General features: G+C 50.7%; 1 protein-coding gene across 5 annotated transcripts; it reads right to left on the bottom strand.

Moving 5' to 3' along the window:
* Window positions 1–1318: 1318 nt before the first annotated feature.
* On the bottom strand, window positions 1319–21860 carry GARIN1B (golgi associated RAB2 interactor 1B). 5 transcript variants are annotated; one of them, XM_075557719.1, is made up of 7 exons: window positions 21501–21860; window positions 17792–17976; window positions 16017–16269; window positions 12071–12183; window positions 9546–9583; window positions 3127–3294; window positions 1319–1812 (listed from the first exon to the last, which is right to left on the bottom strand). In XM_075557719.1, exons 1-7 carry the CDS (start codon window positions 21735–21737, stop codon window positions 1724–1726), a joined length of 1083 nt encoding a protein of 360 aa, XP_075413834.1. In that variant the 5' UTR covers window positions 21738–21860; the 3' UTR covers window positions 1319–1723. The 5 variants fall into 5 exon arrangements, with proteins under 5 accessions (XP_075413834.1, XP_075413838.1, XP_075413839.1 ...); XM_075557723.1 differs by having other exon boundaries at window positions 16017–16220; window positions 17792–17863; XM_075557724.1 differs by having other exon boundaries at window positions 17792–17863; window positions 21501–21838.
* Between the last annotated feature and the right edge of the window lie 2626 nt (window positions 21861–24486).

Here is a 24486-nt window from a genome sequence, read left to right as displayed (position 1 = left end):
ATGCTGGCGGTGCCCTTGGTTAGCACTGGGTGTGGAGGGCAGCTAATCTAAAGGGAGGTGATTTGAATCTGGCAGCCCCTCCCTGGGAGAAAAAATGTGGCCGTCTGTTTCCATAAGGATTTCTATCCCCCCCCCCCCCAACCACCAACTACCATGATCTGAATTTTACCTTGCAGGACTGGATAGGGCAGAGGTTGTACACTGGTGTATATGGGAGCTGGAGGCACAGGGAATCCAGGGGGGACGATACCTTCAGGACCAGGGGTGTGAGGGGCGATACTGGGAGAGTGGAGGGTGAGTGGGTTGGAAAGGGGCACACGATTACAAGGATCTACATGTGACCTCCACCCTGGGAGATGGAGAGCAGAAAAGGGGGTGAAGGGAGACTCCAGATAGGGCAAGATATGACAAAATAATAATCTATAGATTATCAAGGGCTCATAAGGGTGGGGGTAGCAGGGAGGGAGGGAAAAAAAAGAGGACCTGATGCAAAGGGCTTAAGTGGAGAGCAAATGCTTTGAAAATGATTAGGGCAAAGAATGTACAGATGTGCTTTATACAATTAATGTATGGGTTGTGATAAGAGTTGTATGAGCCCCTAATAGAATGTTAAAAAAAAAAAGGATTTCTATCCTTGAAACCCTTCTGGGAAATGCAAGGGTTGCTATGAATTGCAGCCAACGAGGTAGCAATGGGGTTATTTGTGTGTGTGTGTGTGTGTGTGTGTGTGTGTGTGTGAACAAAGTATAGAGGTGCCCAGGTCCGTCCAGGCTTAGTTGCACATGCAAAGGTCTGTGGTTTGAACCCACTTGGTGTCCCACAGCAGAAAGACGTGGCCATCAGTTTCCCCAAAGACTGCCGTCCATGAATACTCTGAGGCAGGCCCGCTGCAGCCACCGAGACCCTTATGAGAGGGAATTGACACAATGGCCAGGGGGGCTGGGGGGCTTCTTTGTACAAGGTGTTTCAATGGTTCAAGGGGGGGGGCGGGTGCTGCCCATACCAGAAACTGAGCCAAGCATTTGTAGGATTGAGAAAGTAGGCAAGCTTCAAAAATTTGATCCCCAAAGAGAAATTCACCCCACCTACCAAGCTTTGTCTTATTGCTTCCCAAGGGCATTTTCCCCCTCCCTCCCACCTCAAGTCATCTGGGGATACGACGTCCAAGTCAGCAAAAGTGGGGTGTGGGGGCAGAGAGATGTGAGGGTGTTGAGGAGGACATTTAAGGGGAAGCCCCTGGCTGGGAGGATTTGTGCCCTCTCCCCCTGGTCCAGAGTGGCTTGAGCAGAAAAGAAAAACAAACTTTTTTTTGGTCTATGGCTTTACTCTTCCGCTCTAACCGAGATAAATAGCGGCTTGGTGAGGCCATGCTCAGCAGTGGATCTCTTCTATCAATCTCTCCATCTCTCCCAAGTCTCTTCGCTTCTGTTTTGTTTTCTTTTTCTTTTTTTCTGTTACCGCTTTTGGCATCTTGCCACTGACCTCCTCCCTCCACCGTCCCCTGCACCGCCACCGGCTCTGCTGGCGGCAGCCTAGCCTTTTCTCCGCTCTGAGTTCTGAGCTCGAGGCTTCCCAGGTTGGGCCCCCGGGGAGTGGAGTTGGCGGTGGGGTGTGGGGATGTGTGACGTGAGGACGTGCAGCTCCATGCCGCTGGAATACGCCTTCGATCCACGAGGCCTGCTTCTAGATGGTTCTCCGAGGCAAGGAGGGGGCTTGCTCTTCCTTAGTTGCATCTCTCTCCCCTCCTGGAGGAGGGGTCCCTCCGAAAGCTGAATGCCGCGGAGTGGCGGCCCGGGCTGTGTGCGTTCTCCCCTGCGGTGAAAGGATGGCTCAGATAGACTTTCCTGTGGGTCAAGGGAGAAAAATGTCCAAAACACCAAACCCTTTGCATGCTTTTGCGCAAGTCCATGTGACCTTAGAGGTCAGAGTAGCACGGCCCCCCTACCCCCACCCCCGGGTGCTCATCTTTAAGAAAGCAGTCTGCTACCTCTTTCTGTGTAGCAGGAAGTAGCACAACCCATCCCACAGTGTCTCACGGCTTAGATTTCAACTGCTGACCTTGCAGCTCGCTGCCTAGCACTTCAACCAGTGTGTTACTGCTCAAATCACCAAACCCACTGCCGTCGGGTTCATTCCAACTCAGCACAGGGTAGGGCTGTGCAGGTGGGTTTCTGAGACTGTTGCGCTTCAAAGGAGGAGGAACCCTCGCCTTTCACCATTGGGGTGGCCGGTGGTTTCGAACTGCTGACCTTGCGGTTAGCAGTCCAACGCATAACCACCAGGGCCATCCCCAAAGTGTTCCACGGGACGTAAATCACATCAAAAGCTCTTCTGCTGGCCCAGAGGGACTTAGTTACGTTTTCAAATTGTCCGCTACTAAGAACAGGTAACTTACAAGAACAAGTGGTTGATCAATCGTGTTTACTTTAGAAACAGAAAGCAGCCCTCCAGGACTCGGAGCACAGTTCAAGTCCAATGTGTGTGGGGCTGTCATGAGTTGGAATTGACTAGAGGTCAACTGGTGGTTACTCTCTTTCGGGATCTACCCATGGTCAGTCAGGCACATAGGACGAACTTAGCAAATATGCGTTGGATGGATGGATGGATGGATGGATGGATGGATGGATGGATCTTGGGACATGAGGGGAAAAGGATTTGGGCCCCAGGGAAATTGGGTCCCATCTCAGCTCTCCCAGGCTAGTTCCTTCGGATTCTGCACCCTGCAAAGAGAAAGGCCCCCTAGGAGCTCACGGAAGAGGAGATCCATCCGCTCACCCCACTAGGAGGGAGATCTCAGGAACCCCTAAAGGAGCCCTCTGTCACCTCCCCACACAGCAGGGAGAAAGCAGCTCTAGTCATCACAGTGACAGCCCCCACCCCAAGTCTCTACCCCTTCAGAGGTACTTGTAGGAGCCCCCAGGAGGCTCTGGAGGTGCCACACCTCAGGGCTTCCTTCGGCCAGTTGGAAAGAGGACAGATACAGAGGACAGAGAACAGGAGGAGTGCGGGGGCTATGGCTGGAGGCCATTGCAGCAACCAGGAATCAGAATCTGGGAGTCAGCCCGAGGACCCCAGGACCCCAAGCCAGGCCTGCAGTGGCACCCCAGGGCTACCCCATCACCGCACCTATGGGTGGGGCCAGCTTCGGCCCGGTGTAGGCTGCCAGCGTGCTGAGGAGCGAGAGGGGCTGCAGCCCAGAGGGGTTCTCCCGTTCCCACTCTCCGAAGGTGAAGGCATCCCTCCAGCTGAGGTCTCGGGTGCAAGGGATGCTCTCTTCGCCGGAAGAGTCTTTCTCTAGGTCAAGAAAAAACATGTGTTAGTTCGCTCTTTCAGCCCACGGAGCGCCTGCAGGCAACGGCCCACGCTCATGGGGTGCTTATGATGCCCTCTGACCCTCACAATAGCCCCAGCACCACAGTCACCATGGAGGCCCCAACAAAAAGCCAAACTCACTGCCACGGAGTCAGTTCTGAGGCATAGCGATCCGACAGGACAAGAAGAAAGTGTCTTGTGGGCTCCCAAGACAATAACTCTGTATCGGAGTAGAAAGCTTTGTCTCTCTTCCTCGGAGATGCTGGTGGTTTCAAACTGCTGACCTTGTGCTTAGTAGCCACATGTATAACCATTATGCCACCAGGCCTCTTCATGGAGGTCCAGCAAGGCTAAATAACTCACCCATGTCCACAGGAGGAGGCAGCAGAATCACTATTAAAACCCAGAGCCCATGTGCTCTACCACTACTTCCGGTGAGTAGGCAGTGCCAGGAAAAGGAGGGGGCTTGGACTGGTCAGGTTTAATGAGCGAATTCCCCCAGAATAGTCAGCTGGCTGAATGGGCCTTGACTTCAGATGGCTTTGTCCCTCTTGCACTTGACCCAACACTTTGATTTGACCTGGAAACTGCTAGCAAGGCAGACTCACAGAGCAGAATCTACATTTTAACAAGATCCCCACTGGGGAACACCAGAATTGCCTACTCCCACCCCCTATGGTGAGTTGGGCATTTCAGCCTAAAAGTAAGCTTTGGGCTGGTGGTTTTTCCAAAGGCAGAGAGAGGTGGCCCTCTCTCTTCTTTAAGACAAGAGTTCTGAAAGGTTGTACTTCCTGGACTGTCCTTCTTCAGCCCCCAAGGGAAGAGAAGGTTCGACAAACAAGACACATCTGGGAGTGGTCACTCTGAGATGTCACAGAGCTCGTGCCTCTGCATTTGTGGCTGTTCTCAGCAGTCGCGGGTGTAAGTGCGAAATGTCTCGTTTTTCTCAACCCTCACCTTTTGGGGTGTACTTAGAGGATGCAGGTGGGGGGCGGTAATTGTAAATATGTCAAAACAGATACATTCACCACCCCTGTATTCATTCATAGTCACCCAGGATGAGAAAAGACTTGGGAAAAACATGGGTCTGTCCTTGCCACTCAGAAACAGGGGGTGTGAGGGTAGCTTCCCAGCTCAATTTGGCCTGAAGAGTGCCCAGCCAGGCGTGGACCTATAAACCTGTTGCTGCGGCTGCTGTATAAACCCTGACTCACAGGGAGCCCTGAAACTCAGACCTCACTGTCGGTGAGACAATGCTGACTCATAGGGAGCCCCTGTGGGTTTCCAGGGCTGTAACTGTTTACAGGAGTAGAAAGCCCAGTCTTCCTCCCTCAGTGCAGCTGGTGGTTTTGAACTACCGACCATGTGGACCACAGCCCAACATGTAACCACCACACCACCAGGGCTCCATCTAGTAAGCTGCTCCAGGGGGTTGCTTAGGTTATGAGCATCCTGACAGCAGGAGGCCTCATCTCTACTCTCTGGAAAATTGATGGGATTAAATGGTTAGTGGCTGAGTACTTCACATCTGTAAGGCCAGGGCTCTTGGCGGGTCCATCATCCAACCAACCCATTGCTAGCGTGTCCATTTTGACCCACAGTCACCCTGTGTAGGGTTTCCTAGACAAATTACAAGAGGTCAGCCTCATTTCCCCCCTGAGGAGAGGCTCATGGGTTTGAACCTTCAAACTTAGAGTTAGCGACCCAATACCTAAGCCCCAGTACGACCATACCTGTGCTATAATGAACCCTAATTTGGGGAGGTGGTGGAAGGGTATATTACAAAAATTTCCAGATTTGGAGCTTCTGTTGAAAACTTAAGAGTATTTGACAATGTGTGGTCTACCCTGCAACACAACTGGCATAACCTGAGCACAGCTGGGGACACCAGGTCCCCGGGCCTCTGGCTCAGTGCAGCTGACAGTTCCTGGGCTCTGCTGGGTAGCCTTTACTTCCTTGTTGCCACTATGACTACCACTTCCCAGAGTCCCCCAGGACTGAAACCAAGTGTCGACTGCCAGCTGTCGTTTCACTTATGACCAAGCCAAGCGGGAAGTTAACCATGTCCTCTGGAGGAGCCCAAGTGGTTACACATTGGGCTGCTAACTACAAGGTCAGCATCTCAAAACCACCAGCTGCTCCTCAGGGGGGAACCACTCCCAGCCAGAGTTACAGTGTCAGAAACTCACAGGGGGCAGGTCTACTCTGTCTTAGAGGGTCACTAGGAGTCGGCACCAAGCCAATGGCTGTGTTTGGTTATTTCTAAACACAGGACCCCTGGTGGCCCGATGGTGAAGCACTTGACTGCCAACGGAAACGTTCATTTAAGCCCACCAGCCATGCCAGTGCATAAAGATGAGGCCAGCTGTTTCTGTAAGTATTTACAGCTTTGGGAACCCTCTGGGGCAGTCTGTCAGGTCACTGTGAATCAGAATCCACTCAACAGCAATAGGTTTTCTTTGTTGGTAGGTTGACTGGTTGGTTGGTTGGTTACATCCATGTCCCCCATAGTCTTTACTATTGGGAGCTCCTGCAAGCATTGGAGCATGTCATCCCTGGTGTGGGGGCGGGGGACATAGGAAGAAGCCCCACGGCTTTTCCCCTTGGGGGTTTTATATACGCTTTTACATTTTGCACTAGTGATGATATTCTGCCTGCCTCCTGGTCCAGTTCTAGTTTGGAGAAGTAAAGGAGCTCCTGCCGTGTTCCCAGCCCTTAGTGGATGACATTCAGAGACATGAATGACAAAGAAAAAGCAATCTTGGTCGAATAAACAAGATGTAGACAGCAAGAAAAGGATGTGTTGTCATGTGAGCGATATAGGAGAGCTTATGATGGAGGAAAGATTAGTCTGGGGAGGAAGAGTGGGGAGGGGATCCGGAAGGAGAGGTAGAGTTTAGAATGGAGGATGATCATGGCAGAGGACAGGAAGGGAAGGGAAGATGGCTAAGACAGGACTCCAGGGAAAGCTCTGGTCTGGAAAGGAAGAGGAAGCAGAGGGCTCCTGGTTCAGGGACTCGTGATCAGGTGAGGCTGGGAGTTGGAAGATGTTCATGCAGACCCATACATGCCAACGGGAGTAGGTTTGGGGTGGACTGTCGTTGTTTAGGTGCTATCGAGTTGCTTCTGCCTCCCAGCGACTCTGTGCAACATAAGGAAACACACGCAGGCCAGTCCCGTGCCGTCCTCGCAATTGCTGGTGTGTTTGAGCCCATCTTTGCAGCCGCTGTGTCACTCCATCTTGTCCAGGGTCATCTTCTTCTCTACCTTCTACTGTACCAAGCATGATGTTCTTTTCCAGGGACTGGTCGCTCCTGATAACCTGTCCACAGTATGTGAGGCGAAGCCTCTCCAGGTTTGCTTCTAAGGAACATTCTGGCTATTGTTCTTCCAAGACAGATTTGTTGTTTCCTTGTTTTCTGTTTTGCATCCTTCCCCATCATTCAAATGCTTCCATTCTTCTTAGGTCTTCCTTCCTCAAAGTCCAGCATTCACATGCACATGATGTGATTGCAAATACTGTGGGTTGGGTCAGACACACCTTAGCCCTAACAGTGACATACATGCTTTTCAAACCTTTGGAGAGGTCTTAGGCAGCAGATTGACTCAATACAATGTGTCCTTTGGGCTCTTGATGGCTGCTTCCGTGGACATGGACTCTGGATCCAAGCAAGATGAAACCCCTCTACAAGTTCAACCTGTTCTCCGTTTATCACGAGGTGGCCTACTGGGCTCGTTGTGAGCCATTTGGTTTTCTTTACAGTAAGCTGTCATCCATACGGAAAGCTGCCGTCCTTGATCTTCATAAGCAAGGGCTTCAAGTCCTCCTCGCTTTCAACGAGCAAGGTTGTGTCATCTGCATATTGCAGGCTGTTAATAAGCCTTCCTGCGACCCTGATGCCACATTCTCCGTCATGTAATCCGGCTCCTCTGAGGATTTGCTCAGCACACAGATGGAATCAAGAGGATACAACCACATTGACAAATACCTTTCTTGATTTTAAATCATAGAGTATTCCCTTGTTCTAGCTGCCTAGCTGTCTCTTGATCCATGTGCATGTTCCACATGAACACAATTACTCACTCAAAACTCATTGCCACTGATTCGATTCTGACCTGTGGGATTCTACCCTGCAGAGCTCTCCCCTGTGGGCTTCTGAGACTAACTCTACAGGAGTAGAAAGCCTTGTTTTTCTCCTGCAGAGGGCCTGGTAGTTTCTTGTGTAACCAGTACATCACCAGGGCTCCTTGAGCACAATGAAGTGTTCTAGAATTCCCACTCTCCTCAGAGCTACCCATAGGTTATGATCCACAGCCAAATGCTTTTACATAGTCAATAAAACACACACACACACAAATAAACCTCTTCCTGGTATCAACAATGATATCCCTTGGCCCACATTCTCTTCTGAATCCGGCCTGAATTTCTGGCAGCTTCCTGTCAATGTACTATTTTCAACCATTGTTGAATGATTTTCAGCAAAATTTTACTTACACGATGTTAATGATATTGTTCTATGGTTTGCACATTCTGTTGAGTCACCTTTCTTTGGAATAGGTACAAATATGGATTTCTTCCAGTCAGTTGGCTAGGTAGCTGTCTTCCATAGTCCTTGGCATAGATGAGTGAGTATTTCCAGTGCTTATTAAAACATTTCTATTGATATTCTGTCCATTTCTGGAGCCTTAGTATTTGCGAATGCCTTCAGCACAGCTTGGACTTCTGCCAGTTAAGAATCATTGGTTCTTGATTATGTCCTACTTCTTGAAATGGTGAATGTTGACTGGTTCTTTTTGGTACCATGACTCTGTATTCTTTCCATCTTCCACTGTTGCTTCCTGTATGAGTCGGCATTTGGCCCATAGAATTTCTCAGTATTGCAAGTTGACCCTAGAAATCACCTGGAGGACTGAGATTCGCCCTAACAAAGCCATGGTATTTCCAATCGACTCATATGGATGTGAAAGCCAGATGATGAAGGAGGAAGACCACGGAAGAGCTGCTGCAGTTGAGTTGTGTTTGTCGGGGAAGAACACTGAAAGTACTCTGGATTGTCTGAAGGACAAACCGATCTGTCTTGGAAGAAGTGCATCCAGCAAGCTCCTTAGAAGGGAGAACGGTGAGACTTTGTCCCAGTATTTGAACATGTTGTCAGGAGAGACCAATCCCTGGAAAAGGACATTGTACTGAGTGAAGCAGGCCATCGAAAAAAGAAGGCGGCTCTCAAGGAGAAGGCTTTGACACAGTGGCTGCCCCAATGAGTTCCAGCCTAACGCCAGTGGTGAGCACGGCGCAGGATCAGGCCGTTTTTCATTCTGCTGCCCACCCGGTTGCTCTGAGTTAGAAGCAACTCGACAGCACTTAACAACGACAGAACCGAGAACCAGAGATCCAGCCGCTGTTTCTGGGAGGCTCCTGCTCCCTCACCCCCACTCTGTCTCCACTTCCCAAGATGTCCCGCTGCACTAACCCATACTACCTCCTTTATGCTCATCCTCCTGTCCACGCAGAGACCAGGTCTTCCAGAGAGCCTCCTGCGCGAAATGAAGCCCCCTTTCTTTTTGGCTCCTTTGCCCCCCACCCCCACCCCCCAGTGTGAGCTTTGGATGTTTCCATGAAGCCGACTCGACCAAATCATCAGCTCCTTGGAGGAGGGTTTGTGACGTTCCTCACCGTAGCCCCACGTCCACCTCAAAGCTGCGGGCAATTACCTAGAGGTCCTCCCTGCTTGTGAATGGAGTGATGTGTGAGCGAGTTGTAGTCTAGGAGGGAGGTGATAAAGGCCCGGACTAGGGAAGGATCTATAGGCACATAAATGAGTGTAAGAAAGGGGGAGGGAGCGCTAGAACGGAGTGTGATTACCCAACTCATTTTGTAGGTGAGTTAACCATGGGACGGGGGTGAAGGGGGGATGCTCTGAAATTGATTGTGGTAATGATTGTACCCTTCTTTTTGAGATGATCGAATTATTGAATTGCTTGATATGTGGATTATGTGCCAATAAAGCTGTAAAAAGGGAATGTAAGCTGCCTCTCAAAGAGCCATTAGGAAGACTTGGTATCTAATTGAATCTGGTGACCAAAGAACTTAGAGGAACGCAAATTAAGGCATGCAGAGCCAGGGCCACCCTGACTCCCAATTCTCTGGCGGGTTGCAGAGCCGGAGGGACTCTTCTGTCTATACAGGTAGCGCAGAAGAGTCTGGAGACAGGGTGCCCAGGGCCTTCCTTTACCTGAGCTGTGCTTGTTGGTCTCCATCTTTTTACTGCTCCTGGAACAACAGCCATTCAGGTTCAAAGGAGGTCAAAGGGAAAAGAACAGCATTAAACTCTTATTTCAAACCTAGTGTGGTAGCTACATAAAGTGGTGTCAACTGGAGACTATTAAGAGCGAATGGGGTGGAGTTTAGCCTGTCAATCAGGTCGCAGCTTGATGACCTCATTTGGAGGCACTAGAGAGATAAATAGCTCACTGGAGGCCGGACCCCCACATGCTCTGCTTCATCTTCCTGCGAGACATTCCTGTTGACAAGCCACATGGAGCTACGCTGATGGAGCCAGAGCCCTGGAGCTGAAGGAGCTTTGTGGAGACCCACACCAGCACTGAGATGCTTCTACCACCACTGGATCCACAAGACTTTCCACCCACTGACCTGTGATCTTCCAGCATGCTGCATCATTGCATGGGTTGGGTGAGTCTGAAGAAGAATTTACAGACTGGTATTGGACATATTGGCTAATATCAGACTTATGGATTTGATCTGGACTGGGCTGGGATGTTTTCTTAATACACAATTACTCTTTATATAAAGCTCTTTCTTATAGACATATGAATGTCTCTGGATTTGTTTTTCTAGTCAACCCAAACTAACACACCTTACACTTTTACATCGACTTTGCCTGATGTACAAGCTTTAGAGACATATAGATGTAAATATGAAATTGGCTGGCTGGGGGTGCGATGTAAGTAACAAAGAAAGAAATAGGAAAGGGGGAGGTGGGGCGAGTGGAGGGCCGAGAGCTGGGTGTGGGTTGCTGGGTTTATGGAGGGAGAGTGGGTGTAACTCCATCTGCTCCAGCTGGTGTCTCAGCCATTGACTTTATTTGTGTGTTATATGTTGCTGCCAATGTGCAGAAACGGCTCTAATTGCAACCAGACCAGCTAGAATGTGCCAGAATGAGGACGGGGGGGGGGGGGGGGGGAACAACACGATTCAGGCCTTTGTTCTGGGCCATTAAAGAGAAGCAATGGAATGACTGTGTAAAGCAAAGATAACAGAGATGCAACAAGAGGCAATTTCCCTGGTTTCTTGGACCCCACCCTGGCCCGTTTGGGACATTCCTGTCCATGACAGCCCCCAAAAGCTTTCGTCCAAGCTATGAAATCATCTCTTGTCATCGCTTCCTTGAGCCTCTCCGCACCTCCCCACACCGACCTATCCCTCACATCACTGTCAATGCCGCGGCCAGGGTGGCCCCTGCAAAATACAAATGAGATCACCTCACTTCCTGTGCAAAATACAAATGAGATCACCTCACTTCCTGTGGAAGACCTGCTAAGGTTTAGCATCATCCAAGCCACAGAGTGGGATGTGTTCGCACTGGTGAATGGGAAACTCCTTTGCTCTACAAGCGGTCCCTCAACCTATCATAAAATATTGTAAAAGAATCAGAATAAGCAAAACCTGCTCAGGCTCCCATGACGCTTAAAATAAAGGCTAATTCATTCGTCTGGCTACTTCATCGGCCTGCCCACTTTGACTTATTGCTTCCTTCCCCAACCCGCGTCCCCATTGGCCGGCTCTCCCTCTCTCTAACTCTGTCTTCACTGGTAGGTCCCTTGACTTGTGAAGCTCTTCCCTACAGTGTACTTGCCTATTGTCTAGTCCTCCTCCAGGTCTTAGCCTGCTCCGACCTTCCAGTGCTTAACGTTGTTCTCCTTGTCTGCTAAGCCCCAACGTGTCCTAAGGTACTGGGTCTCCTTTTACCTTGGCTCCCTGGCCACGGTGTCCTATGGCTTAAGTGGACTCAATGCCCACCTCTCCCACACCAACCCCTCTCAAGACTCACCGCTAAGGGCTCCATCTGCACCCCCAGGGCCATTTTCTCTGGGAGGAGCCCGAGATGCTTCCGAACCATCAGGCTTTATCCAACCAGCTCTATGTTTAGAAAACGCCCACTGAGGTGTGGCCTAAGCCGAGACTAGCGGCCAATAGACCCCAATAGGTTTAAAATCCATGTTTGACACAGTGCTTCAGGGAGTTCTCTGCTGGACTGGGGGCCGCACTGGAAGTGACCAGTTACCAGTTGCCACCAAATCCATCCCGACTCATGGCCACCCAGGAGTGTAGAGCTCTGCCCCGTAGGGGTTTCAGTGTCTGACTTTTCAGAAATATATTACCAGGCCTCTCTTTTCAAGCACCTCTGGGAGGACTTGAACTTCCAGCCTTTCACTTAGCAGCCAGACGCCAGAAATTGCTGCCTTAAAAGTTAGCTTGTGCTTTCTCTCCTCTGTTACCAAATTCTTATTGGACAGTTACTTTTCTTTTTGAATTCCTCCCCTCGAGTCAAGCAGGTCAGTCCTTGCTCTCTGTGTGCAGGAGGGAGATGGAGCAAAGATGGAGGTGGGCTCCTGGGGGGCAGCGTGCTATGCCCCTTCCTGTGTTCAGGAACCAGGTGACTTGGCTTCTGGCACGCAGCCCAGACCATCTGGGTTGCAGGGAGTGATGTCCAGAACTGACCTGATGTAAATCACATACCCGTACTGGTTCTGCTGGTGCAAGTCGGCAAAAATCTGGGCGAGGGCCTCACTCTCTCCTTTCGCCATCAGCTGCATGAGGCTCTCGCTGGGCTGGGAGGCTGGAAGGTCCTTCTGGGGAAAAAGCCAAGCCAAGCGATTAAGACCTGAGGTTTAGGACCACGTGTTCCTAAGACCCTGAAGTGCTGGGACTCGAACTTGGTTCCTTGGAACAGTCGCGCCAGCTGGGCAGAGAAGCAATTCAGGACCATAGCCATTTCTTTATGCCCCCTCAGCGTGAATACCTGGTGGTGTGGTGGTTATGCCTGGGGCTGCTAACCGTGGCAGTTCAAAACCACCAGGTGCTCCATAGGAGGAAGATGACGCTATCTACTCCTATAAAGAGCTACAGTCTCAGAAACCACAGGGGCAGCTCTGCCCTGGCCTCTAGGGTCACCATGAGTTGGAATCGACTTGATGGGTGTGAGTTTGATAACGTGTTGTTGCCGTTGTGAGCTATCCAGCTGGCTCCAAGTCATAGTGACACTCACAGAGACACCAAAGAACGCACCCTGTGGATGTCCCAGGTGCTCACCTGCCTGAGAGCAGACTGTCACTGAGGGGAGGGGAGGGGCTTCCAACCGCTGCTCTTTGGGGCCTCAGTGTGATTGGTGACCTGGTAACATAAGCCTCAATAAGGGTTATGCTACTTCATCTTATTGTCCAATTTAGGGCTATTGTAGGAATCAAACGAATGCTTAAAATGCTAACCTAGCTGAGGATAAGCCTATATGGAGTTATTCCTGGGGAAAGTGGCTTTCTTCACTGCTGTCTGTCTGTAATACCCAGCTGTGCTCCAGTTGTGCATGTTATCTATACTCCCTCCTTCCTATTACTGGTAGAGATGCAAATGGGACAGCTGTTGTGGAAAGCAATGAGGTGGTCCCTCTCAATATTAAAGATATGTGACCCACCAATTCCCCTCCTGGGTATCGACCCGAAACTGAGATTCGACAAGAGACTTGCACTACAATGTTCACTGCGGCAGTGTTCACAGTAGCCCAAAGGTGAGACTCAACAAGTGAGTGGGTCAACTAAATGCGCCACACACAACACGCAGGGACTAGTCGTCTGCCAGCAGGAGCAACGAAGTCTTGACACACGCTACAACATAGATGGAGTTGGAAGGCATTCTGCTAACCGAAATAAGTGAATCACAAAAATGCCCTACGACCTCACTTATATAAAAAGACCAAGAGCAAGCAAGCAAGGGTATAGGGACTACCAGGGGCAGAAGTGAGGGAGAAGAGGGGGATTAAGAGTGACGGAAAAATCACCTTCGTCGAGGGCAGGGTTGTACCACTGATGATTATATTTGCTTAATCAGTTCGACACCCGCAAAAAGTGGAATTGGCAAAAGCTGTGTGATACAGTTACAACGACAACAAAATAGACGCCGAGGCTGTTGATGTGCACCCTGGGATTTGCTCCCTTGGTTTGGAGCTTCAGGGTCATAGTTTCCCGGGACAGTCCAGTTAGCTGACCTACTATGTGACCTACTATGTGTAGTTCTTCTAGTCTACTTCTCAGTTCGGTGCATAGTACCTGGCATCCGATGGCCATCCAATGACCGTCCAAGGCACAACCGTTGAGCTCTATTCTCCTGGAGCAACAGAGGAAGAAGGAGAATTGGGAAGCAAAGCAAGATAGGGAAGGTGTGGCTGTCTCCACCAACAACTTCCTCCTCCGCCTAGAGACCAGAAGAACCGGGCGGGACCCAGCTGCCATTACTGAACCTTTTCATCAATAATTCCACAGAAGCATCCTGATGAAAATGGAGAAAATGCAGAACAGAATGTAAATTTCTCCTGACTCTAGACTTCCTGGAGCCACGGAGAGTGGAGGAGCTCCTGAAATGATTATTGCCCTGAGATGTTTAAACTTTAAACCAAAAATGCTCCCTCTGAAGCTATCTTACAACCAAACGGTAGGGTATGGGAAGTTGTGGGGGAAAGACCGGGAGGTAATAGCAAGAAAGAAGATACTGTTTTAAAATTGATTGTGGTAATGATTGTGCAGCTCTTCTTGATATGATTGAATTGGATGAGATGTGAATGATGTGCCAATAAACTAAAAAAAAGCAGTAGATTAGCTTAATTAGTTAAAAAAAGGCTGCCTTGGGCATTGTGCTCTTTTGAAAGGAACTCTATGGGCTCAAACTAGCAACAGCAACTGGACAGACTACAAAAGAGCCCTAGGAAACAGTAAGTTCATGTTACTGGATGGAACAACTTGGAAAGAATGGTTACACAACTCCAAGATTGTGATCACTAGTCACGAGCATGTACGTGTAGAAGCTATTGAATTGGTGTGCATCTGACTGTATATTCTCAACAGAAACAACGAAAGAAAAACATTTAGGGGTAGCTACAACGGAAAGATGCTGCCAGTGTTGGCAAGAATGTGGAGGAACAGAAATCCTCGTGCCCTGCTGGTCGGATTGTCACCCTGAAGCACAGTTTGCCAGTTCCTTTAAAATTTACACAGAACCTCGTCCTATGACTCAGTAATTTAATTCCTTGAACTCCACCCAAAACAAATGAAAGCATGTGAGTAGTATGTTTACACAAAAACCTGTATAAAAATGTCCTTAGCAGCATTATTCACAATAGCTCCAAGCTAGAAACTGTCTTCCGCTCCATCAACAAACGCATGGATACACGAAACATGATCTACTTAGACAATGGTGTATTATTCAACAATAAAAAGGAATGCACTTAATAAAAACCCAAGATTGGAGGAGGGAACTGTATTAGAGCTTAAATTCTGAGCCCCTGATTTTCAGAGAACTATGGAAGATAACGAAAGCCCCCAAATCCACTTTACAGAGTTTCCAACTGGATTAAGCCTTGGGAGAATCGCCCGTGACCACTGACCAGGGGTGTAAATAGCCTTCTATCAGACAGTGTGCACTGGAAAGTGGAGTCATGAGGATGTCAAAATAAGACCAAACTCACTGGCATCGAGTCATTGCTCACCCTTAGCAAGCCCCTGTAGCTTTCTGAGACTTTAATTGTTTACAGGAGTAGAAAGCCCAGTCCTTATCCCTCCAAGCTGCTGGTGGTTTTGAACTGCCAACCATGTGGATTGCAGCCCAATGCATAACCACTACACCACTAGGGCACTCAAACAGATGTCGTTAGGTTAAAATTTAGCACCTAATTTTTATTCTCTTTTTGACCCATTTTAAATGTGTTCTAGTTTTTATTATTTTCGGCATTCTTTTGGATTAAGGTTTTTGTTTTATTTTGTTATTAATGTTGATTTGTGTATGTGTGTGTGTGTTTTTTATATGAAATCTAAGATAGGGAAATCTATAGAAACAGTGACTGGATTAATAGTTTCTTGGAGTTAGAGTAGGGGAAGTTAGAGGGGAGTGGGGAGCTAATAATGAGTACAAGAATGAAAAAATGTTCTAACTTTTATTGTGATGAAAATTGCACAATTCATTTCAATATATTTAGACCATTGAACTGCCTAATATGTGAATTATATGTCAGTAAAACTTTAAAAAAGGGAATGAACCTTAAAAGCATCATGCTAAGCGTAAGAAGCCAGGTGCAAAAGATTATTCATTGTACAATATTTGTAGTTTATAGTTGCATGGAATCGTTTGTTGGGAATACAGACCACGGGTTGCCTAGGACTCGGGAGAAGCCGGGAATGAATGCATTCTCATTCAAGAGGACTTCTTACGGGGCTGAAAACGTTCTACACTCCGTGTGCGGTGATGGTGCCCCAACTCTGCATTTACTGGAAAAGGCTCAACTGCACATTCACTGCGGGTTCTGTCTGACTGAGTGGGACCTCTATTCGCTGTTAGGAAAGAAGAGGCCTGAGGCAGAGCTCAGGGCATCCCCAAACCATCTGGACTAGCATTCCGCCCAGGCCCTGGCTGCCCCACTAACCTTGTAGTCCCCCGGTGGACTGCAGCAGCTCTTGGGGACCAGGCAGTGAGTGACCAGAATGCTGGGGTCCTTGGTCGTGATGGACAGACCCCTCCGCAGGATCTGCACCAGCCGGATCCAGAAGTGGAACACGGTCTCCGGGTGGTCAGGGTGGAGCTTCAGGTAGTAGATCTTCTCGGAGACAGTCCTCAACCGCAGGATGCGCTGCAGGTGGTCACAGACCTGAAGCTCCACGAACTTCAGGGGGAGAATCCTGAAGGTGCCACGGAAGACACCCACTGACGACCCTGCTGCTCCTCAGAAGACCCCCACCCTCATACAAACCAGGGGTGTCCTCTTCAAGACAGAGGCTTTGGGGGGTGGGGGGAGTTAGGGAGAGAGGGCTTAGCTCCGTGGGGATCCCATTTGGGGGAGAGTGGATTCCTCTGGAGAGCGTGTTTGAAAAGCAGGCACTTGACTCCCAGCCCCAAAGATTCAGACTCAGTAAGTCTGAGTGGGGCCCTGGAATCTGAATGTTTCATTCTCGTCCACTAGATCGGGAGTCTGAGATTGGTGTCCCCTGGACCCTGCTTAGAGAGACATAGCTGGGACGAGGGGCTTGGGGTCCTAGGGGTTGAGTACAGAGGAAGCTGCTCTTCGCCAAGGTTGGCCCCACTGTCCAGCTGGTCTGTTCATTGACCTTATCGACTCAACTATTCTTCCCCAAGGGGCTAAAGCCCAGGACTGGCTTTAGAGTTACTATTAGTTAACTGGGGCTGGATATACCTTGGCAGTAGGGAGAAAGGTTTGTCCTCATACAAGGCTTTCCTGGATTTTATCGATATCCTGATTCTTTTTTTTTTCTTTTTCTCTATCTTCTTCTAATAATAGTTTTTCCATTGTAAATCAGGTAAGGGGTTACCTTTCAGATCATCAACTTGGAAACTACGAATCAACCCGCCACATTAGTTTACTGGTCACCTGAATCTAGATTTCTCTTCTCCCTCTTGTTGGACTGCTAACTTCAACTTTATCCATCAATAATCCATCCCAGGGGTGGGGGACATCCGGCCTCCGGTCCATATAAGACCCGCAAAATCATCACTACCGGTGAACATCAATCACATGCCTCGGCAGTTTCCTTGTCACATCAGCGGTGGCGAGTCCATGACATGTTTGACCGTGATGGCACCATAAATAGACAAATGACCTTGGCTGGAAAAAGTCCCCCCCTGGAAGTCTAGTTCCTGGTTTTATCTTCCCTCCCAGGTCCCCCCATCCCCACTTTCTCTTGTGCTTCTTGAGCTATGCCGCAGATTACTTGAAGAGGCGCAGCCATCCCAAAGACACATTTGGGAAGCGTGAAGTCACTGCCCAGCCAGCGATGTCACCATTCTAAGAGCCATTCAGTCCCATTCATTTTAGAGAGGGGAAAGCAGAGGGCCATCAAGTAACTGACCCTTTTCAAAATTACTTGCATCTAACGAGTTAGTGGCATGCCCAGAACGAGAACCGGCGTCTCCCAACCAGGGCTCTGCCTGCCGGACCTCACTGCCTCCTGGGGCCCTGGCCAAAGGCGGACAGATTTCCAGCGCCTTCACTGGTCGAACATAGCAGGGGGGAAAGTGGGTCCACAGGCAGGATCATTTCCATTCTGTCCACTCAGTGCCATCCTGGCCCCTCAGCTACCCCGTGGCCAGGGCATTGCTGCTGGCTCCTCAGCTTTCTCCACGTCCCCTTGGGTTGTCACAACATGCCCCCCCTCCCCCAGCCCCATTCGCCTCTGAGTTGTTTACCTCTTCAGGATGATGGTTGGGGCTGTCGATGGCTGGTTCCATGTCTGGCTCTGTCCCTGGTGCCACTTGACACTGGCCATGAGGAGGATGTTGGGAAGGGGTAGGCAGGGTACAGAGGAGGTCACCCCCAGGGCCGTGGTGTTGGAGGCCTTGTAGACGTCTATCCAGTTTTTGCCCCTCCTGACCTGCAAAGCAGCCCCGCCCCCAGCACGGTCTGAACTGGGGCAGCTCGGGGGTCTAGCCCAGGGTCCCCTACACTCAGCTCCAAGAACGTTGCGGGTAGGGCACTTTCCCATTGCAGGGACACGGGGGAGAAGAAGGAGGCTTGTACAATATCCTGTAGCAGGATTAGCAGCGTCCTGACCCCTGCCTCCTCCTCCAAGTTGTAACACCCCAAAATCTCTCTAAACCATCAGTTCTCAGCCTGTGGGTCATGACCCCTTTGGGGGTCAGATGACCCTTTCATAGTAGCAAACAGTAGCAAAATGACAGTGATGAAGTAGCAATGAAAATAATGTTATGGGGTTGGGTCACCACCACATGAGGAGCTGTCTGAAAGGGTCGAGGCATTAGGGAGGCTGGGAACCACCGCCCTAAACCGAACTAAACCAACAGGAACGTCAAAGCCATCGCTCCATCAAGCAGACTCTAACCTGCGGGGACCCCCCACCTGTTCTGGGCTTCGCTCAGTTGTGATCTTTGCAGAAGGTCTTTCTTTGGCCTCGCTGACCTCTGGGCTAATCACCAAACACAAACAACCTTTGCACAGACCTCCCGGAGAGCAGGAGGGCAGATTCACAGCCAGGTAAGAACCGCTCCCCACCCCCCCACCCCTTAGCTTTAGCCCTGTATTCCTCCTCTGAAGGGCTCTCGCTTGGTCCACACCCCCACGGCACCCTGAGGTCCCTTTCATCTCCCAAGGGCTCTCTGAAGGTCGGAGAGCCTGGGACCAACATTCCGACAGAACTAATTCCTTGGCGCTTTGCTGCTGCTGCCTGTTGACCACCTCGACAGGAAGCCGTGGGACCACCCTGAGTCCCACGAGGCTACCGGTGCCATGTTTCCAGCTGCGCCTCTCGGGGTCACATTTGACCCTTGTCCCAATCCGTCACACGTTCCCACCCGTGTTGCCCACGTGATCGACTGCAGTCTAATGTAGCTGTCCCTTCTCTCTGCCCTGGGACACCGAACTATGGGTGACTTGTTTTATTGTAGTCTTTGTTTCATTACCCAGGTCTCGAACTGAACTCTAAATCCTTCCCGGGTCTGTCCGTACTCAAGACCCTTGTATTTGCATGTGACTCAAGGGACAAGTCAGCCCCTTTTAGAGGCTGTGGATGGCACAAGACCTCTCAAAAGCAGGGAGGTTGCTTTGAGGATGGAGGCACGCCTGACCCAAGCCCTGGTATTTGTGAGCACCTCAGATGCAGGTGTGAAAGTTGGGCATGGAATCAGGAAGATCAAAGAAGAATCGATGCATGTGAATCATGGTGCTGGCAGGAATATGCAAAGTACCGTGCACTGCTGAAAGAACAAACAACTTTCCTGGGAGGAGGACAGCGAGAATGCTCCTTACAGGCAAGGAGGGCGGGGCATAGTCTCAGGTCCTTTGGACATAGGATCAGGAGCGGCCAGTCTTTGGAGAAGGACATCACATTTAGCAAGTTAGAGGGGCAGCAAAGAGAAAGCCCTCCACAAGATGAATTGGCGCAATGACTGCAGCAATGGGTGCGAGCACGGGAAGCCTCGTGAGGATGGGGCCGGACTGGGCAGTGTTCCGTTCTGTTGGGCACAGGGTCACCACCGTGGGTCGGAACCAACTCGGTGGTGCCTGATGCCTCCCCGCCAGAGGCAACAGGCTGGAATGGGAGCCCTGGACTCCATCCCTAATGGCAGCATTTTGGCTTAACCTTCTGTGGAGATCTCATTTCCCCTCCTCTGCTCACCTACTTGGGCTGGCACCCTGAGCCAAGCGTAAATTGGGGGATCCCAGCACTCTATCCAAGAGTCCTGGTTTACGTAGTGGTTACATGTTGGGCTCTTAAGCTCAAGGTCAACAGTGTGAAACCACCAACCGCTCCGGGTGGGGGAGATGAGGCTCTCTGTTCCCCTAAAGAGTTACAGCCTCTTCTATAATGCTCACCCTCCCGACACAACCGCTGAAGACAAATGGGTGAATAAGCAAATGTGGAAAAGAAAGTTGATGGTGCCCGGCTATTAAAAGAGATAGCGTGTGGGGTCTTAAAGGCTTGAAGATAAACAAACGGCCATCTAGCTCAGAAGCAACAAAACCCACATGGAAGAACACACCAGCCTGTGTGATCACGAGGTTCCGAAGGGATCAGTTATGAGGCATCAAAGAATAAAAAATCATATCATTGGGTGCACACCTCCATGATACGATCGCTGAGGACAAATGGGTGCATAAGCAAATGTGGCAAAGAAAGCTGATGGTGCCCGGCTATCAAACGATATAGCATCTGGGATCTTAAAGGCTTGAAAGTAAACAAGCGGCCATCTAGCTCAGAAGCAACAAAGCCCACATGGAAGAAACACACCAGCCTGTGCGATCACGAGGTGTCGAAGTGATCAGTTATAAGGCATCATCAGAACAAAAAATTCTTACCATAGTGAATGAAGGAGGGAGTGCAGAATGGAGACCCAAAGCCCATTTGTCAGTGCAGAGGAGTCTAGGGAAGGAGACGAGCCAGTCAAGGTGCAGTGTAGCACCGATGAAAAATACAACAGTCTTCTAGTTCTTAAATACTTCCTCTCTCCTCCCCCCACTATCATGATCCTTGCAAGTCTGGCTAGACCAGAGGATGTACACTGGTACAGATAGGAGCTGGAGGCACAGGGAATCCAGGGCGGATGATCCCTCCAGGACCAGCGGTATGAGTGGCAATAGTGGGAGGGTAGAGGGAGAGTGGGTTGAAAAGAGGGAACCGATTACAAGGATCTACATGTGACCTCCTCCCTAGGGGAAGGACAACAGAAAAGTGGGTGAAGGGAGACGTCAGACAGGGCAAGATATGACAAAATAATAATTTATAAATTATCAAGGGCTCATGAGGGAGGGGGCATCAGGGAGGGAGGGGAGAAAAGAGGGCCTGATGCCAAGGGCTTAAGTGGAGAGTCAAATGTTTTGAAAATGATGAGGGTAAAGCATGTACAGATGTGCTGTATGTATGGATTGTGATAAGAGTTGTATGAGCCCCTAATAAAACGATTTTTTTAAAAAAAGTTACAGCCTCAGAATCCCACAGAGGCAGTTCTACCCTGTCCTATTCAGTGGCTGTGAGTCAGAATCAATCCAGTGGCAGTCAGTAGCTGAGCCCTCCGAGCTGAGAGTGCCTGACCTCTTGCCATAAAACGATTCATGGCGACCCCATGTGTGCAGAGAAAAACTCCACTGGGTTAAGGCTGGGACCTTTCCAAAGGAGGTTGCCAGACCTGTCTTCTAAGGCCCTCTCCAAGGGTTTGAACTAGCCATCCTTTAGCTAACCGCTGAGCCCTTGACCAGTAGTACTTTGCAGGGATGCCATCTGAGTTCTCTCCACGTGAAAACTGTCTGCAGAACCCCTGCCTAGGGCCCTGTGAAACTAGACACAGAGGCAGTGGCCTTGTGTGCTGGGCTGGCCAGCTTATCTGGGCCTCAGCTCTCTCTCTTGGGCTCGCCCAGGGATAGCTTGGAGCAGCCCGATCGTACCTGGACAAAATTGCTCTCAAACACCACTGAGTCCGGAAAGAGGTTGAATTCCGGAGAGCGCACCATCTGGCAAAGCAGACCCTCCTCCACACCGAAGCCCACCCCAGGGTTCGGCTCCTCATCGGCAGGCCAGCTTTGGTCCCAGGCGCTCAGGGGAGGGAAGACCGGATAGGATCTTGTGATGTTGACTGTCTTCTTCCATTTCCACCAGGGCTTTCTTTGTGGCGTGGATGACATTTCTACACATGCTCTGGGGCCTGGTGCGCGTGTGTCCTGGGATCCCTCTCTTCCTCCCGGCCCTGGGCTGCTGGCCTGGGCCTGGACCTGCCTCGCAGCTCACAATGATGCATGGGTGACATCATGAGAAGCCAGGCTGGCCTGCAGCAGAGGGAGGGAGGGGGCGGGGGTGGCCCCCGCCCTTGCCTGGAGGCTCTTGGGAGTGCTGACGCCCTGAAACTCTGCAGCCCTCCTCTCTCTTCCAGAAAGCGCTGAGACAGCTGGGAGCCAGAGCGGCTCCTTCCACTGCCAAGAGGAAGATACCCCCACTGCCTTCAACCCTCAACTTCCTCTTCAACCAGCCCTAAAAGTTTAGTTTCTTTCTTTTTTTTTTTTTTAAACATAATCATCATACAGTCTGTGGGAAGGAGTAGTGTGGCCAGAACCCCTGTTCCCCGTCTCCCCCTTGGTACTACCTCTCACTATTCCAGATTCATATCACAACCAGGATTTTGACAAGGCGGCCACTCACTGATCTTCATCACACCAAAGCTCCCTGGTACCTGGTGGGTGTAACGGGTCCCACCTTGGGCTGTGTGCGAGCCACAAGGTCGGCAGTTCAAAACGACTAGCCACGCCACGGGAGAACGATGATGCAGTCTGCTCCTGAAAGATTTACAGCCTCGGAAAACACAGGGGTAGCTCTTCCCTTGTCCCGTGGGGTCGCCATGAGTCAGGATCAACTGCACAGCAGCGAGAGATGGGTGTCCTCGGGCTGCAGACAAAATACCACAACTGGGGGTGGTGGGGAGGTGGTGACTCCGAAGAGATTTATTGTCTCACAGTTTTGGAGGTGGAGGGTCCAGATCAGGGTGTCGGCAGTGCTACTGGCTCCTGAGGGACCCCTAAGGGGAGTCAGCCCCAGACCACTGTCCCAGCTGACCTCTTCCGTGGTGGCAGGTGATCCTTGGTGTTCCTTGGCTCGAAAATCACTCCAGCCTCTGCCTCCGCCTTTCCCTGTACTTATCTGTCTTTTCTCCTCTTTTATAAGGAGACCTCGCAGACTGGAGGAGGATCCACCCTCCTCCATTATGACTTCACGCTTGCTGGTAGCATCTTCAAAGGCCCTCTTTAAAACAAACAAGGCTATGGGCCAAAAGATAAGTTGGTTTGGGGGTGGGCACAGCTAGTGACCTCCTATCTGTTAGAGGGGCCCCCTTCCAATCCGTGAGATGACCAGAGGGCACTGCTGTGGGGGCACCAACAATATCTGGGAACCACCGAGGCCCGGTCCTCTCTCCCTTTGACCCTCATTGGCTGGCTTCACCATCATCCCATGATCAACCGCATGGGACATGCCACTGTGATCCGGCCTCTGCGTGCCTCTCCCACGAGAGCCCAAGTCCCGCGAGGTCAGCGATGGTCCTCTTTCTGGTTCTCTGTCATATTCCCGGCCCTGGAACACTGCCTGATGTTTCCAATGAAGGATGCATGGGCACGCAGCCCTGCAGCATTTTCCTGAACTCCATTGTTTTTCGTTGTGGTCAATGTGTGGTGCGTGTGAAACATCCCCCTGCACAGATCGGTGACACTCATGACACTCATCACCTTGTCCAACCGTGACCGCTATCCGTCTGCGGTTTGCTCCAGGAGTCTTATCAGAAGATGAGCTACATTTAAAAAAATTCTGCTACCTGGGCTCATGGGTAGCCATCCGCTGAGAAAGCTGTGGTTGGAAGTGGCCCAAATTCCCTGCACCTGTGCGCAGCAGCCCTCCCCACCCCCCACCCAGAAGAGTTTGGAGACCTGCCTGGCCGTATGTCTGTCTGAACAGGGGTGCAAGCAGTGGGCCTCTTTGGCTGCCCATCAAAAGGATGGCGGTTTCAAGTTCACCCAGGGCACCTTGGAAGAAAGGCCAGGCAATCTTCTGAACCATCGGCCACTGGAAACTCCTTGGAGTGCCGTCCGAGGACGCACGCCTGGTACCGGACCGTCTGCTAGACAGCCAGCCTTGGTGAAGTTGCCCGCCCCTGGCTGTGAGCCGACCCCTTCTCTGGCTGTGACCAGAGTTGCTTGGCTGCTACAGCAGGGCTCCTGCCCCTGAGGAGTTCAGAGGTCACACAGAAATTATTTATTTCTTGCCCAGAGGCTGGTGCTGGGAGGGGGCCATCTGGGAGCCATCTGGTCATATCTCTGTCCCCCTCTCTCTAGCTCAGCCTTTCCCCTCTGCCCTGGGCTGGGGAGCAGGGTGAACCCCTGCTTGGCTAGATCAGGGAAAAGCAGCAAGGGGATCTATGACCTCTATTCCTATCCATTTCCCTGAGAAATGTATTCATTTGGGCCAAACCCTCGAGCTTATTAAATTTAATAACCCCTGAGGTCAAATGAGATAGATGGAGGAAAAGAACTTTTGACTAGCAACGTGGCAAAGTCCCCGAAAGGAAGGTTGTTTCTCCTTTACATGGTAACATCTGGGGGAGGGCTGAAAGGTCAGAGGCTCCCTGCTTCTGATGCCTTCAGCCCTACTGACAGGTCATCCCTGCTACTCCTCAGTTCCCAGGCCCTGCCAGTTACTGCCTGAACCCAAACCAAACTGCCACTCAGTCAAGACTGACTCACAGCGACCCTGGAGGGCAGGGGAGAACTGCCCCCCACCACCCCAACCCACCCCCGTGAGCTTCTGAGACTGTCATTCTTGACAGGAGTAGAAAGCCCCATCTTTCTCCCTGGGAGCGGCTGGTGGCTTCAAACAGCTGACCTTGTGGATCAC

This window comes from Tenrec ecaudatus, chromosome 9 (assembly GCF_050624435.1).
Source record: "Tenrec ecaudatus isolate mTenEca1 chromosome 9, mTenEca1.hap1, whole genome shotgun sequence".
NCBI lineage: Eukaryota > Metazoa > Chordata > Mammalia > Afrosoricida > Tenrecidae > Tenrec > Tenrec ecaudatus.
This window is presented reverse-complemented; position numbering and strand designations above follow the sequence as displayed.

Bases quoted from the DNA above. Each gene is read 5' to 3' on its own strand.
- GARIN1B (XM_075557719.1), bottom strand. From the start codon at position 21,737: ATGTCATCCACGCCACAAAGAAAGCCCTGGTGGAAATGGAAGAAGACA. The intron at 17,977-21,500 runs GTACGATCGGGC...GCTGCTTTGCAG, and splicing joins TTGAGAGCAATTTTGTCCAG to GTCAGGAGGGGCAAAAACTG. The intron at 12,184-16,016 runs GTTAGTGGGGCA...CTTTTTCCCCAG, and splicing joins GTCCACCGGGGGACTACAAG to AAGGACCTTCCAGCCTCCCA.